Below are 14,681 nucleotides of genomic sequence, written 5' to 3'. Positions count from 1 at the left end.
AGGTAGTACGTTTCAAACAATGTACTTCCTTTTATAAAGAATGGAAAATATTTTTACACAGTTTTTAGTATACATAGTAAAGGTGTGCTCAACCTTCTAATTCGTTAAGAAATATTTACACTGATATTTAGACAGTTAAAGGCATATATACAAACTCTAGTATATCCATAACAAATTAAGGAAATATTTTAATAAAATATTATTTTATTTTATCCCCTTTATCTAACTGAAGTAATATGCAATTTATTTTTCAATTACAGAATGAGTGATAAAATCTTGGTTATTTCACAAAATAGCTATCCATCAAAAACAAAGCAATTTTGAATACAGATATTCATAAACATGCTTTTTTTTTTTTTTTAAATGGCCACTGATCATTTGTATTTCTGTTTTTTCTCGATCTTATCTATGTTTTAATTTTACAGAATTATATCATAGTAGATACAAGAATTAAAAAATTGAGGCAGTTTTATTAACTGAACCAACTCATACTATCACAGCTATTTTTATATTTTGGATATGAATGAAAAAAAGAAATGTGTACCATAGTCAAATTTCTTTTTGTGAAAAACATTATTTATGTTGGCACAAAATGTACAACTGTTCATTCATGAAAGTAAAACAAAAGAGACACACTTTCACTGGCTCATTAAAAAAAAAAAAATCTGATTTTCTCCCAGGTAATCCAAAAAAATTGAAAATTTAAAAAAAAATTGAAAATATGTTTTTTATCAATTTATGTTTGCTATGTATATGATTATCTTATCTAAAATGAGAGTTACTGAATTAATACCAGCACTCATCCTCTTTTTTTCTTTTTTTTTTCTTTTTTTGAGGGATGTGGAAGGAGAATCAACTGAGTTTTAGCAATAGACCTACAAGCTGTACAGAAGTTAAATCTCAAGGCATGTTTTTGGAACTAAGCAGGTTAAAATCAAATCACAGAGAAGCCAAAAGTCAGTGTCACTCCATTCCTGTTATCTTTAGTGGCAGAGGGGACTGAAAATGAAGGGACCAGGATTATTAAGGCAAAACCACAGAAAAAGGTAAAGCTAGCCTCAGGAATGAACCCCTTATTCCAGTGGGATCATTGATAAACTGATATGAAAACTCACCACTGGTTTCTAATATTATCTTTTAGACATATATTATCTTATAATATTAGCATAATCCATTGAAATGAAAAATCTTGTTCACTCAATGCATATATATTCTGCTGAGTTGATATGCTAGTTAAAACAATGAGAACATGATGAGAACATGTAAGCAAGTATCAGGAGTTAAGAGCCAAAACCAAGGGGCAGTCTTACCCCTTGGTCTCTCTAAATCACTGACTTATAAGGTGACCTTGGGCAGGCACTAACCCCATGTCCTTTGCCTTAGCCCACTGGAAAACTGGTTAAAATTCACATTCTCACTGCACTGAGAACTATTTTTTGTTTCACTCATTTAGCAGAGGGGGAAAGGCGAAAGGGAATGGCATTCCCAGGTGAAATCATGCCTTGCTCCCAAGAGTGACTGAACTTCCACTAAACATGTCCTACCTTTATGTCTTGCCAGGTATCGACCAAGGAGAATTATAGAACATAGTGTTACAAAGACAACTACAGCCACTATTCCTCCTATAAGAGCGTGATCAGGTCCAGTCTGTCCAGCCAAAGCATTTGGATCTAGAGGGAGAGACAAAAGAGCAAAAAGTGGTCCTAGACAGAGAAAAAAAATGACAGGAAAATTCACAATACCAAGTTTTATACTGATCATGCTGAAAACAGGCATTTCCTTCTTTAATATTCAGCATGGTTATTCCCACTTTTACTCCCAGTATCTTATCAACAACACAGTGCTGCTTGTATTCCCAGATTGTTAAAACCCTGAGGACATCGCAGTTATGAAAAATATTACCTTATTCTTCTTTGGCAGAGGTTATTAAATGGAAAAGGTTTCTAGCTTTGTCCTCATCATTTTACAACTGAAAACCTGGCCATAGCTATTTATAGAAGGAAAAACAAGGAAGTGAGAATTGGGGATTGGATAGCATCAGCAGAATACTGTCTGCATAATACATAATTTATAGAATTGATTCTCAGTGGGGAACCCTTATATGTTCTCTTCCTCTCATTCCTACCCTCTTGCACCAGAAATAAAAAGGCAGATAAAGTGCAGCCATGCCAAGTTCCTCTGCACATAGCTGAGTCTGCATGGATTTGGTCAGATAAAGGTATCAGGCAACCTGAAACTCATCATTCAGACACAGGCATCAGTTTCTGAATTCACTACAAACGCTCGATTAACACCCAGTGTGAGCAAGCTGTAATAGATATCACAGAATCACAGAGTCAGCTGGGATGGAAAAGACCTTTGAGATCATCAAGCCCAACCAAAGAAGTGACACCACCTTGTAACCGGTCCATGGCACTGAGTGCCACATCCGGTCACTTTTAAACACCTCCAGGGATGGTGACTCCACCACCTCCCTGGCCAGCCCATCCCAACACCAAATCACTCTTTCTGTGACTAACTTCTTCCCAATGTCCAACTCAAACCTCCTCTGGCACAGCTTGCACTTTGGTGTTGTTAAACCCCATGCTGTTGTATCCAGCCCATCGATCCAGCCTGTCCAGGTCCCTCTGCAGAGCCCTCCTACCCTCCAAGAGATCAACACTCCCCCACAACTTGGTGTCATCTGCACGTTTGCTAACAGCAGGGTGAATCAGCAGGTTCCTTTTTCCAGCTCTGTGCAGAGCACTGGGAATACTGTCAGATTGAAGTGTTCTGTGCTGGTCATCTGCCTGCTCTGTAGCCCAATGCATCACAGAATTTGCAAAGAAACAATCATGGGAAATTGCACTACTTTGGGGTAAGTAATTCTTCAGAGCTTTTAATAACCAGCCAGTAACCTGTGACTGTTGACTCAACAGATAAATACAGAAGAAGGTAAAATTTTAATCTGAGGATCATGACATGGATCCTATTATAATGAAAACGCCTCTGCTATGAAGTAATAGTAATTCTCTGAAGATGTTATTAGCATGTACTGTATGCTGCAATCATTCCACTCTCCCTGCTTCAAGGGCATTTCCCTTGTAGGAGCTGTTTATATTCTTCAAATAGTTTGCAAACAACTTCTTTGCTTTGCAAAAGGGAAAGGCAGGAAAAACATTTGCACAGAAAAGAGGGAAAGTCTGTGAAGATGACAGAAAGGCCTCTGATAATGCTGAGGAGGTGTGATTCTGTAATAGCGCAATGACATTCTGCTGGCCAGGATTGCTATATGGCAGCAAGATGTATGGATACATCTGGTATGGGAGTCTCATGAGGTGTGACAAGGCCAAGTGCTGGTGCTGCACCCAGGGCAGGGCAAATCCTGCTCTCAGTCCAGGTGGGGGGATGAACAGATCCAGAGCAGTCAGACTGAGAAGGACTTGGGGGTGCTGGTGGGTGAGAGGTTGGATGTGAGCTAACCTTGTGCTCTTGCAGCCCAGAAGGCCAAATGTGTCCTGGGCTGCATCAAAAGCACCGTGGGCAGCAGCCAAGGGAGGGGATTCTGTCCCTCTGAGCCACTCCTCTGAGACCCCATCTGGACAGCTGCATCCAGTTCTGGGCTTTCCAGCACAGGAAGAACATGGATCTGCTGGAGTGAATCCAGAGGAGGCCACCAAGCTGATGTGAGGAATGGGGCACCTCTCCTATGAGGAAAGGCTGAGAGGATTGGGATTGTTCAGCCTAGAGAAGACATGGCCTTTGGGTGACCTAATTGTGGCCTTCCAGTACCTGAAGGGAACCTGCAAGAAAGATGGAGACTATTTACAAGGGTAAGTAGTGATAGGACAAGGAGAAATAGCTTCAGACTAAGAGTAGGTTTGGAGTAGACTTTAGGAAGAAATTTTTCACTGTGGGGACGGTGAGGCCCTGGCACAGGTTGCCCAGAGAAGGTGTGGCTGCCCCATTTCTGGAAGTGTTCAAGACCAGGATGGATGGAGCTCTGAGCAACCTGGCCTAGTGGAAGGTGTCCCTGCCCATGGAACTAGATGATCTTTAAGATCCCATCCAACTCAAGCCATTCTCTGATTCCAAGATCTATAAATGCACATGTATATAAATGTAATGTTCCATGGATAAAAGAAAAGAATCCTATTTTCCCTTCCTTTTGCAAACTGTGAAGCATTCTGCAACTCCATTTTCAGGCTTGCTGGAGCACAGAGTGGTGTGGCCATGGGTACAGATTCAGTTCTGCTCTTAACACTTTGTCACTTATTGCTGACCTTCCGAGCTCCCACACCTTTCTCTTCTGGCTGAGGAAGACTCACGAGGACTTTGGGGAAGCTGGTTATAGCACTTCTGTGGACATGGTGGCAAATAATAGGTATTTGACCTCAAAAAATCTGGAAACATCTTATAAAGCCTCCTGCATCCTCTTCCACCTCCGCTTCCTCCTGGCATGGTGCTGCTGGTGGTGGCACCACACTGAGTTCACATCACCAGTCCAGCAGGACACAGGCTCCGTTTTGGTCATTCAATCTGACCCCAAATCCTGTGCACCAGCAGACTCACAGGGGAATGCAGGAGTGCTGCAGCACTGCCTTCCCAAAGCAAGAGATTGGAGCACTCAGCCTTCCTCTCCCTGGCCTTGTAGGGGCTTTGATTTCTGAGCAGAGCAAGGAGGAGGTGGCTGCTGGCTTGAGAAGATGCAAGGTGACAGCTTGCTGCAGGAATGTCAGCCTGCTTGAGCCATCTAGAAAATTCCTCCTTTTGTGCTGCCTGTGGCAATGTTGAGTAAAGCTCCTCCCTGCAGCAAAAGGGCAGGAGCCATTTGGACTCTGAGGACCACCCGTGTCCCCAAGCCCCTGTGTGACCTGCAGGAGATGCTCTTTGGCAGCACTGGGACAGGAGCAGCATGGATGTGTTTTCCCACTAAAAACTGGCTCCTGTTGATATGCTGCCAGAAACACTGAAGAATAAAAGGAGATCTTTTAAGGGATAATATACTTCCTGATGCAGAGCATAATCCAGAGGAGGGTTAGCGCAGAACTTTATCTACAGGCATTTTTGCAAAGCTGATTGAAGTGCACAGCCTCAGCTCAATACCCAGACTTACAACTCATGTCCCCTGTGAGCTTTAATAAACATTTCAGATAAAAATCCTCACAATACACCGAGATAAACACGTCTCTGTGTTTTTATCCTCTGGTGATTTCCGACATAGAGAGACTCACTACTCTTCTGACATACCTGATGTGGCTACATGAAGTGACCCAAAGCCAGCCTAAACACAAGGTTTCCACCTATTAATGAGTTTCTAATACTGCTATAGGCTGAGTTTTTTAAACATTAAAAACTCAAAGTAGCAGCATATTTTTTGCTCTAATCTCAACCTTGCTATCAAAGCCGCATAATATTTGTTGGTATTGATAGAGAAGTTTGTCCAAAAAAAAAATAAATTATATATGACCTATTATCATTTTATTATCAGAGAACAATTCCTTTGTTAAAAAGGAAAAAGGAAAAGAAGGAGACAAAGGAAAAGATGGAAGCACAGGAAACAAAGATTCTTAAAAGTGGCCAACATTTTCTTGGGAAACAAGCCTTTTTCCATCTCAAAATGGAAATCTGTAGAACATAAACAATATTCTGACCAGGAAGCATATCTCATGAATAGTCTCCACACAGAAAAATAATGCTAGCATTAAATATAAACATGCTCTACATTATGCATACAGAGTAATGCACTATACTTTTGCCTTTCATTAAATAATCCAAGCCCAAATGAATTATAGATCTGGGGCTTTCTATCGTGGTATAAATAATTACTATTTCAAAATGTGCCCAAGCAGTATCTGAAAGATAGAAACACAGGGATTTGGAAATTATGTTTTTTTTGTATTTTAATGAAGTATACAGTGAACATGCATAATCATTCAAGTGTTCTGGGCACAAGTACTAGGAACTGTCATTAAAGTTCCTGAAACCACTGACCACTCCACAAAAAGCAGAATATTATTCAGATTATTTTGAGATTCACATTTTAAGCTTCATGGATTTTACCAAGTGAATCCTACCCTGCCATACACACAGCTCCAGCAAATGAAATCTTAGGTATGCAACTGTGCAATAAAAACTTATAATTCAGCTGTTTCCATTAAAAAAAATAATAAAAAATTAGATTACACTGTTACTGTTTTAATACATACTGGTTTTTACTTCATGAGCACAGGCAGCTAAGGTAGTCATGGCGTGAAACAGTGGAATTCTAATTTTGCAATCAGATCTTCAGAGATCAGTTCTTTTTCTTGCTTCTTTCGCCCTTTGATGAAACTAAGAAAATCTTAAAAAACATAATGACACAAAACCTTATAATTCCCTTTTATTTGCTCTTTTTTTCACCTAAATTTAGAAAGCTTCTTCAAAATACTAATTGCCAATGCTGTGAAAATGTACCCATTTTCAACTCTTGGGATTTCCCTGTTACTGTTTGTTCACAAACTGTCAATACACTTAAATTAAATAACACACACTTAAATTAAATATCACTCTTAAAATGACTAAGAGGGAAAAAAGCACCTCATTTTTTTTAAGAGATGAAACACATCAGATAAACCCTAGGGCTAATAAATAAGTAGATATGTGCTTTTTATGACCTGCTGACAAAGTTTCACTGCAGAATATTTTAATATGAATTCACACTTTAGTTAAGCAGAGAAATTTTGGAATAGTTTTTCATGCTTTTGCATAAAGTGCATGTTAATTATTCACCGAATTTCAGTTTCTTCATGCAGAAGTTTTGCTCTAATTTATGCAGAGTTGACTTGACTGAGCAGGCTGCAGGAAAGGGTCAGATAACCCTTTCCTGAGCAAAGGCAAAACAAGCACATTTGTGAACGCTGAAATGGCACATTTTGGGGAATATGTGCTCAAGTAGCCCTCTCTTTTGCAGAACTTTATCAATATGTATTTTTGGCTCATACACTGAAGTTTTAAAAAAATCACTCTGAGATGACCTTGGTTTTAAGGCATCCAAAATAATAATTTGTTTTGACCATTTCTACTATATGAAAAATTGGAAATATCCTAATTTGCTGTGGAGCTTCAATAGAATTCAAAAAATGAAGAGTTATTAAGTATATGTATTATTCATAAATTACTGTTCCTCAAGGCTGGGAAAAGTAAGGGCTGTCCCATTTCCCACAGAAGTACTGAAACCACCAGCCTACAGTCACTTTTACTGATTTCATGAATAATCAAGTGTAAAGAAGACTTGCTCCAATAGGGGATCCTGGGGCATGGCTCTGAAATTTATATGGCAGAAAAATCTCTTCAAATGACCCCTGATTCTTTCCCTGTATCCAGGGATTTATTATAACCCCCAGTACAACTCACCAATATGTCATATTTTTGCAAAAGCTATTGTTTTTAGGGGTTTTGCTCAAATCAGAGCAGTCAAGCAATGTGCATTTTAGGGTGGGAGAACCCAAGAGGTACAGAAAATTAAATATATATATACGTCTTATATGAAAGGCTGTTGAAACAGGTGCAGGTGACTGTGAAAATGAGTGATGGGAGACTCTGAAGATTTCTGGAGAAAATCTAGCAAGGACCCTCAAATCATGAGATATCTAAACCTGCACTGCTCTGAAGTGTCCTAACCAGCAGAGACCAAACTGCAACAGCTATGGGGAGAGAGTAGTCTGAGGATTTCTGAAGTCCATCAGTGAATGTAAATTATATTAGAAATATTCCCCAGTGAATTTTTTCTTCATATTAGTGTAATTTCCCAAGGAGATGAGAGCTTGTGTATTTATTCTCTTTCACTCTGTTCAAATTACTTATGAACCATGGTTCCATTGCAACAAGTTTTGAGAGACAGTAAAGAACTTAAGAGTCTTGTTTTCTTATAACTAACCTGAGAGGACAGGTTGCAGCAGAGGCTCAGAGCTTATTAGATACCAGAGGATGTGTAGGAAGGATGTTTTTATAAAAGCCCTACTGGAGACAAAAGCTTAAGTCAAAATCTCTGTCCAATAATCAATTTTTCTTAGAGGTTTCTTTCCATTGCAAATACTTTGGTGTCCAGTGGCACAGATCCTGTTTGAGGTGGCATTTATAACCTCTGAGCCCTTGCCTCCTCACCTTTTTCTCCTTTCCCCAAAGCCCACCCTTCATGCTTCTCTTCTTTCTCATCTCAGCTCACACTGCAGAATTTCTGTAATTCACTTAAAAAGCCACAAGGCACAATCTCATGGAAACCAGAGAAGATTTCTTTCTGCAGCTTATGGCACAGACCTGGGTTCTGAAATATATTCAGACTAATGTCATCACTGAGATTTAGCCATAGGGTTCATAAAATATTCAATTGTCCCACCAATGCAAGTTTGGGGAAAAAAAAAAGTAGAACTTAGAAAAAAATCAAAACAAACAAGCTAAAAGACCCCCAATCCAAAAATCTCAAAACCAAAACCTCAAAACAGAGCTTCAAAGATCTGGTTTTACATCAGCAGGAAAAAAGACTGAAGTGTGAATTGTCCCACAATACAGACAGAAGGTTAGAGTGAAGTGATAGCTGACAAGGTATTTGCCTTAGGAAAAGTGACAGTAGTGCTCTCTGTGATAAATTCTGGGAAGTAGAATTTACCCATTTTAGCATCTTAATTTGGGCACCCCAGAGTTCAATTTCTCTTGCATGGCCTGGAAGGCTGAAACAGGTGTTTTTAATCTCTTTTTGTAATGTACTACTAACCACTAAAATACATGTATGCCAAACTTGTGAAACTATTGTTAAGAGGGAAAAGAAACTTTCTGCACCTTCATTTAAATTGCAAAGAGTTGCTGCCCAAAGGGGCTGGTTGTGAAATTCGTTGAAAATACGTTTTGTTATTAACTGATTCCGAACTTAAAATATGTGACAAGCTGCTTTATCCTTCAGTGCCTGAAGCAAAGAAGAACAAAACAGTGCACTAATATACAGCACATATAAACTGCTATTTTAATAGTAGAACATCATCAACCATAGCGAAGACAGGCAGAAAAAATACTTCTAAACCTTCAAAAGAATTGATAGCCTTTTCTTCCTGCGCTACTGCAGTAGCACATTTGGCCCATTTTGCCTCTAAGTGGTTTTTTTTCTTTTCACAGCACTGAATTTTATATACATTCCTATTAAGAAGAGCCTACATCACAGAAAGATAAAAGTCCCACGCTAATGTTTCAGCAGCTGAAACTACAGCTCCTTTCTAAGAGCTCGTGTTGTTCTCATGAAGCCAAGACTTCTTTCAGCAGAGAGAAAAATGCAAACGTCTCCTGATATGTATTTGTGAGAAGGTAGCCCTTGTCAAAGTGAATAAAAGCACTACCCATACCTATTTATTTTGTAAATGCATCTTTTTTAAGTACTTAGAAGAGAGCTCTATAGCTACAACATTAAGATGAAAAGTTTAACAATATTTTTCAGGGTCCTTAGAGCCTTGTTCCATATTTTGTGCCTGTGTAAATGTGCCTGACACTTTTTTTTCCCTAGTAAGATTTTTTTCTCTTTCTCTTCTTTCTTTTTTCCTTAATGCTGCTTTAAAAGATCCAGTTTCCTGAAGGGAACAGTTCCTCTAATTAGGGCACATAAAACACTTTTCTTATTGACAACATTATATTTTTGGCTGTCAATAAACTCATTAATTGCTTCAGACTTTGACTTAGGAAAAAAAAAAAAAACCAACTGAAATCTGCAACGTTTTTCCTTCATCTTATTTTCTGAAGAGGATAATTAAATCAATTCTGGGTTTGAAGAAATACTTGCCCATCCAGCTATAACTTTTGTCTACTGAAACAGGAGGGAGACAACTGGCACAGACGACATGAGAATTTCCCTGTTAAGTTGAATGAGTTAACTCTTCCAGCATTTTAATTTTCATTTTCTTGTGAAGTTCCAGAATGCTCAATGCCTTCACTGCAGCATAAAAAGGCTGAAATTTGGAAACATCCATTACATACTTTAAAAAAAAAAAGAAAAGAAGAAGAACCTATCTCTACCTTGAAAAATGAAAATCATGACTCCCTACTTTGGGAGAAAAAACACATTTCAGAAGTGCCATCATTCTTTTGATGACTTTCCATCAATTAATATAGGAAGATCCCTGCTCTTGGTTTTCATTGTCAAAAAGGCCAGAGACCAGATGGAGTTAGTGTGCACACAGCTCCTTTTCCTGTCACCAGAAGTTAATTATCTATATAAATATTAAACCATTCTCTCATTAGTACGGAACCTGGAGATGACAGTTTCTTCTCCCTTTCTCAGAGTCCCTTTAATGTGTAGCTTTTGGTTGGTTCCCACAGACTTTGACTGGCTGGAGAAAACATGAGCAGGACTGTGTGGGAAGGGAGCGTGGCGCCTGCGCTCCGCAGAGTCGGCTGAGCGTGGGCATCTGCTGCTGGCTGCCATCACAGGGGCTGGGGCCACACTCAGATGGTCTCTGGCAGTCTCAGCATTCACATTTCAGGAGAAAGCAACTCATTATCACTGTAATACACATTAGGAATTACAGGGAGATCGCTGAGAGAGTGATCACTCAAAGCATTAAAGGGATCGCTCAAAGCTCCCTCTGCTAACTGAAGGAAGCCCCAAGAGCTTAAGCCCACTGGAAAGTGGCATAAATATTTCCACTATGGCTTTTTTTTACCATGCTATCAGTTACATGAATTCCCTCACTGATTGCTTCTCAGGCCTCATCAGTATCCCTGCATAGCTCAAATAATAAATACCACCACGAGTAAGCAGTGGGAGAAAGACACACTTTCAGTCAAGAAACACCATGAAACAAATGGATGGGGAGGATCAGTAGAGAGGGAGACAGACAAAGACAAAGCTGTTCCTGATGGCAGAAGCTGGGGAGGAGAAGGTTTTGTCACCAGTAAGGCAGATCCAGACACATAAAGTTAATTGAGAACAGGTAAGGATGGGTAAAGATCAGAGAGGCAGCAGCACAGTTGTACAAGGTACATTGTACTGAACATGTTCATGAGAGTTTTAAAACCAAGAAGGGCAGATTTAATTTAATTGAAGAACAGCTCTAATTAAAACTTAGTTCTGTGGTGGAAGAAAACCTATTGTTCAAATGAATTCTTTATGCTTGTCATGCTAATTTTTTTCTTACCAAATCAGATTAGAGTAATTATAAGCTTATAATGACATCAAAACACCTCGGTAAACCAGCCACTTACAGCCAGAATCTGACACTTTATTCAGGCTGAACAGCAATTTAGTCTGTCATGGGACTACTCAGTATGAGTAACTGTAATACAAGAGCCTCTTTGGCAGTGGATAGTATATTTTATCTGTCAGTGTATCTCCATATTAGCCAGGCATTCTTGTGGTTAGGGTAGTAACTGATCCAAAAGAGGAGGTTGACTGATCCAGCTCATCTCAAAAAGAGAGATATGAGAGACATTAGCAGAGATAGCCTGCTGTAATGCACCGAGTAACAGGTAAATTATTGATAAGGTCAGCAGCACCCTTAATATGTGAGGCATCTTCTACAGCTGCTCTAATTAGGACACAAAATCTTATTAAATTCTTTTTGACAATGGCAACAGCCATTTGTGAAGTTCCTGTCCAAGAGATAAATCTGCCTTCCATTTGTTTGAATTTCTTCTTGTGGTTTAATTGAATGCTATCCATTCTTTATGCCAACCCTGCACTAATGGAAACAACAATATTTTCCCCTTTTAATAATGACATGCTTGATGGAATTCAATAACTTAACGAAATTCTCCTCTGGGAACATTAAGCCTGTTGTTTTCAGATGCCTTTAAGTTAAATACCATCCAGCTATTAGTAAGAGATTGTTTGCTCTTAAAGCCATCGATTGGTAATGGGTTTGCTAAGAATAACCTTGGTCTTTGCTCTCCTAAAGGCTTTCTGTATTCATAAAAAAATAAAGTTACACAGTCTTTGGTGTATGGGCTTTTATTATTCTTTTTTTTTTTTTTCCTCAACTTGGCAACATACATTAATTTCCAGCAGCACAATCTCCTCTGTCAGCACCACTAGCTGTTCCACACCCAGATTCTACCAAGGGGGTCACATCCCCACCAGTTTGCAAACTGACAGATTCATTTCCTACCTTCTCCTGAGACAGCGACGAGGACCCAGAAACCAGAGGTCCACTGTAATTACTATGTATATTTCAGATTAAATAAATGTGATAAAAGCCTCCATCTGGCTGTTGATCAAACGTGCAGAGGCAGGCTGATTTTCAGTGACATATTACAATATGTCTCTTGTAACAGTCCCTAATGCCAGCCTGTAAATTACTTACATTTGGGATTACTTGACTACGGCAGACAGAAATATTACTCACTGTTAAAGTGCTGCCTACTGGGAGCAGGGGAGATGTGGTCTAATCTTAAAGTTGTTAAGCAAGGCATTAAGAAATAATGGGGCCATGTTTATTTTACTAAATGCTGATTGTGCTCACACTGTTTGAAGATGACAGACCCAACCTAACAGCAGCCTGAGCTTGCTCCAGATGCTGGAGAGCTGTAGAAAGTCAAACACTGGTGAAATAAGTATCAGTAGTGCTCTACATTAAAAATCAGAAAAATTCTGTGAAATATGCCAATAGTTTAAAATTATACACCATCTGCAGAAAGGAAAAAAAAATCAGTAGTTCAGGGCCTTCCATTTAACAAAAATCCCAACCAAAAACCTCAAAAATAAAATAACACAAATTTCAAGGGAAAAATAGACAACGGTATGGCCATTTCACAATTTACTATACAACTCTCCTTGCAGTGGTGGCTGCAACATGTGGACAGTTAAAATTTAGTACATTACTGAAGGTCTTTTAAAAAGTTATGGTAAGAAAGAAAGGTTGGGGAAAAATGTCTGGAGGATATTCACAGAGCAACTAATTGTGGTTTGAAGGGCTTTTCTTATGATTTACAGCTTCTTCAGCTTTATAGCTCACAGATCAACAACAAAATTAATTCAAAATTGAGTATACAAGGCTTATTTAAAAAAAATAAAAGGCAAATATCATTTCCTAGTCAAAGGATGAATATTTCTGGTCTAGCCTATTAAATTGTCATGGTTCTTATTGCACATTCATTCTGCCCAGAAAGTGTACCAGGACACTTTAAATCAAAGGAGAGTTTTGACCTTGTAAATTCTTGCTCTAAAGCTGAGCAAAACATCCTTGCTTTTCTGCAGCTCGTAAAAGGACAGCATCTTTGTACTGCAGTAGTTAAAATTTGTTTCCACCTGTGTCTGGAAAAATGTTCTTGTACGCATTATGAGCCTAAGAAAAATCTAGAAATATTCTTCTCATCTCCTTTGTGATAACTCCAACAACTTTTCCTTTCTTTCCCTACTCAGTTCTTATTCTTAACTGCATGAGATTTGCCATATAAACCCTTCACCTTAAATTGTCTCATTAGCCTGAATCACTTAGCATCCACTCTTACTTAACTGAAGTGGTTCATTAAATGACATTTCCTTTTAAAAGACTTCTAAAAACTTAGTCCTCCCTTTAGGAAGTCAAGAAGACAAATTGTGAAAGTAGAAAACAATGTTCTAAACTAATCTGGAATTAACACAACTTTTCCAAATGCCACTGCTGAGCAACTTTTCTTCTTTCCTTTTTCCCTTTCTTCCTAATAAGTCTGTTGCCTTTACAGCCACGTAAGGGACGTGATATTTTTCTCTGAAGTATTCTGAAAGCTGAAGCCAATTAAAAATAAAGATGCCCTTCAAAAACATGATGACACCCTCTTTGATGCAGAAGCTTTTGTTAGTCAGCAAAATTTTGGATCTGACTATCTAACCAACATCTCTAACACCATTCCCGACATGCAAGCAGTAGACACTGCGTTCAGCTGAAAAACAGAGATTGTTTCTGAGAGCTGTGAAGCCAAGTGGGGATATTTCAAGAGAGTTACAGCCTTTAATTCAGTAAAACATGTAATCACACAACAAATGAGAGTTAAGACATGATTTAATGTTTTTGTTGATTTGGAACTGGGCTGCTAGATCCCAGCCCCAGCTTACAAGGCACTGGCTACCAAAGGAGACACAGGCAAGTTAAAGAAACAGCTAGGAATCCTTGAGCTGTGAGAAGCAGTGTTTTTAGCCTTCCTTGCCTTCTGGAAAGCTTTAGCAGGCTGCTCCTCCTCCAGTGGAGGTGAGATTCATGAATTCAGAGCCCACTGCGACAGCTTCTCTCTGACACCAGCACGTCTGGGTCCAGAGCCAGCGGCAGCAGCGAGCTCACGGCGCTGGGCAGAGCATAATCACAGAGTGCCCCTCGCTGGGAGCAGCCTCTCATCAAAGCCCTGCTCCTGTCACCTGGGCCAAGGAGGCAGCATGGGGCCTGTTCCTCCAATACCCATTCTGATACTTAAGATGGAAAGGGGTTTTTGTGCATCTCACGGCTGAGTGAAATCGTGAAACCTTGCTGTGCTTGGTCTGCTCACAGCAACACCTATGGCCCAGAGGCTGGGCAGGTGCTCCTGCAGGACATCATGCTGGTGGCACCCTTTGAGAGCAAAGTTTTTCCAGGGAATAAGCATGGAATATCAGATTTAAATCCTTGCCATTCAACAAATGCCTTGATGTGCGCTCTGGCAAAGTGTTCTCTTTATCCGAGCCCCAGTTCCTCTGAAATAAAGCGAGGAGCAGGAACAATGTCTTACCTTAACTC

General features: G+C 39.4%; 1 protein-coding gene across 3 annotated transcripts in view; it reads right to left on the bottom strand.

Moving 5' to 3' along the window:
- Positions 1-14,681, bottom strand: part of CADM2 (cell adhesion molecule 2) — a 574,407-nt gene that overhangs the window by 7,833 nt on the left and 551,893 nt on the right. For all 3 annotated transcript variants that reach the window (XM_015632251.1, XM_015632240.2, XM_015632246.2), the window contains one exon: positions 1,545-1,670. In XM_015632251.1, the coding sequence (XP_015487737.1) occupies positions 1,545-1,670 (126 nt within the window). The remainder of the gene's footprint in view (positions 1-1,544; positions 1,671-14,681) is intronic.

Source organism: Parus major, chromosome 1 (assembly GCF_001522545.3).
Source record: "Parus major isolate Abel chromosome 1, Parus_major1.1, whole genome shotgun sequence".
Taxonomy (NCBI): domain Eukaryota; kingdom Metazoa; phylum Chordata; class Aves; order Passeriformes; family Paridae; genus Parus; species Parus major.
The sequence above is the reverse complement of the archived record's forward strand: the minus strand, read 5'-3'. Positions and strand labels throughout refer to the sequence as shown.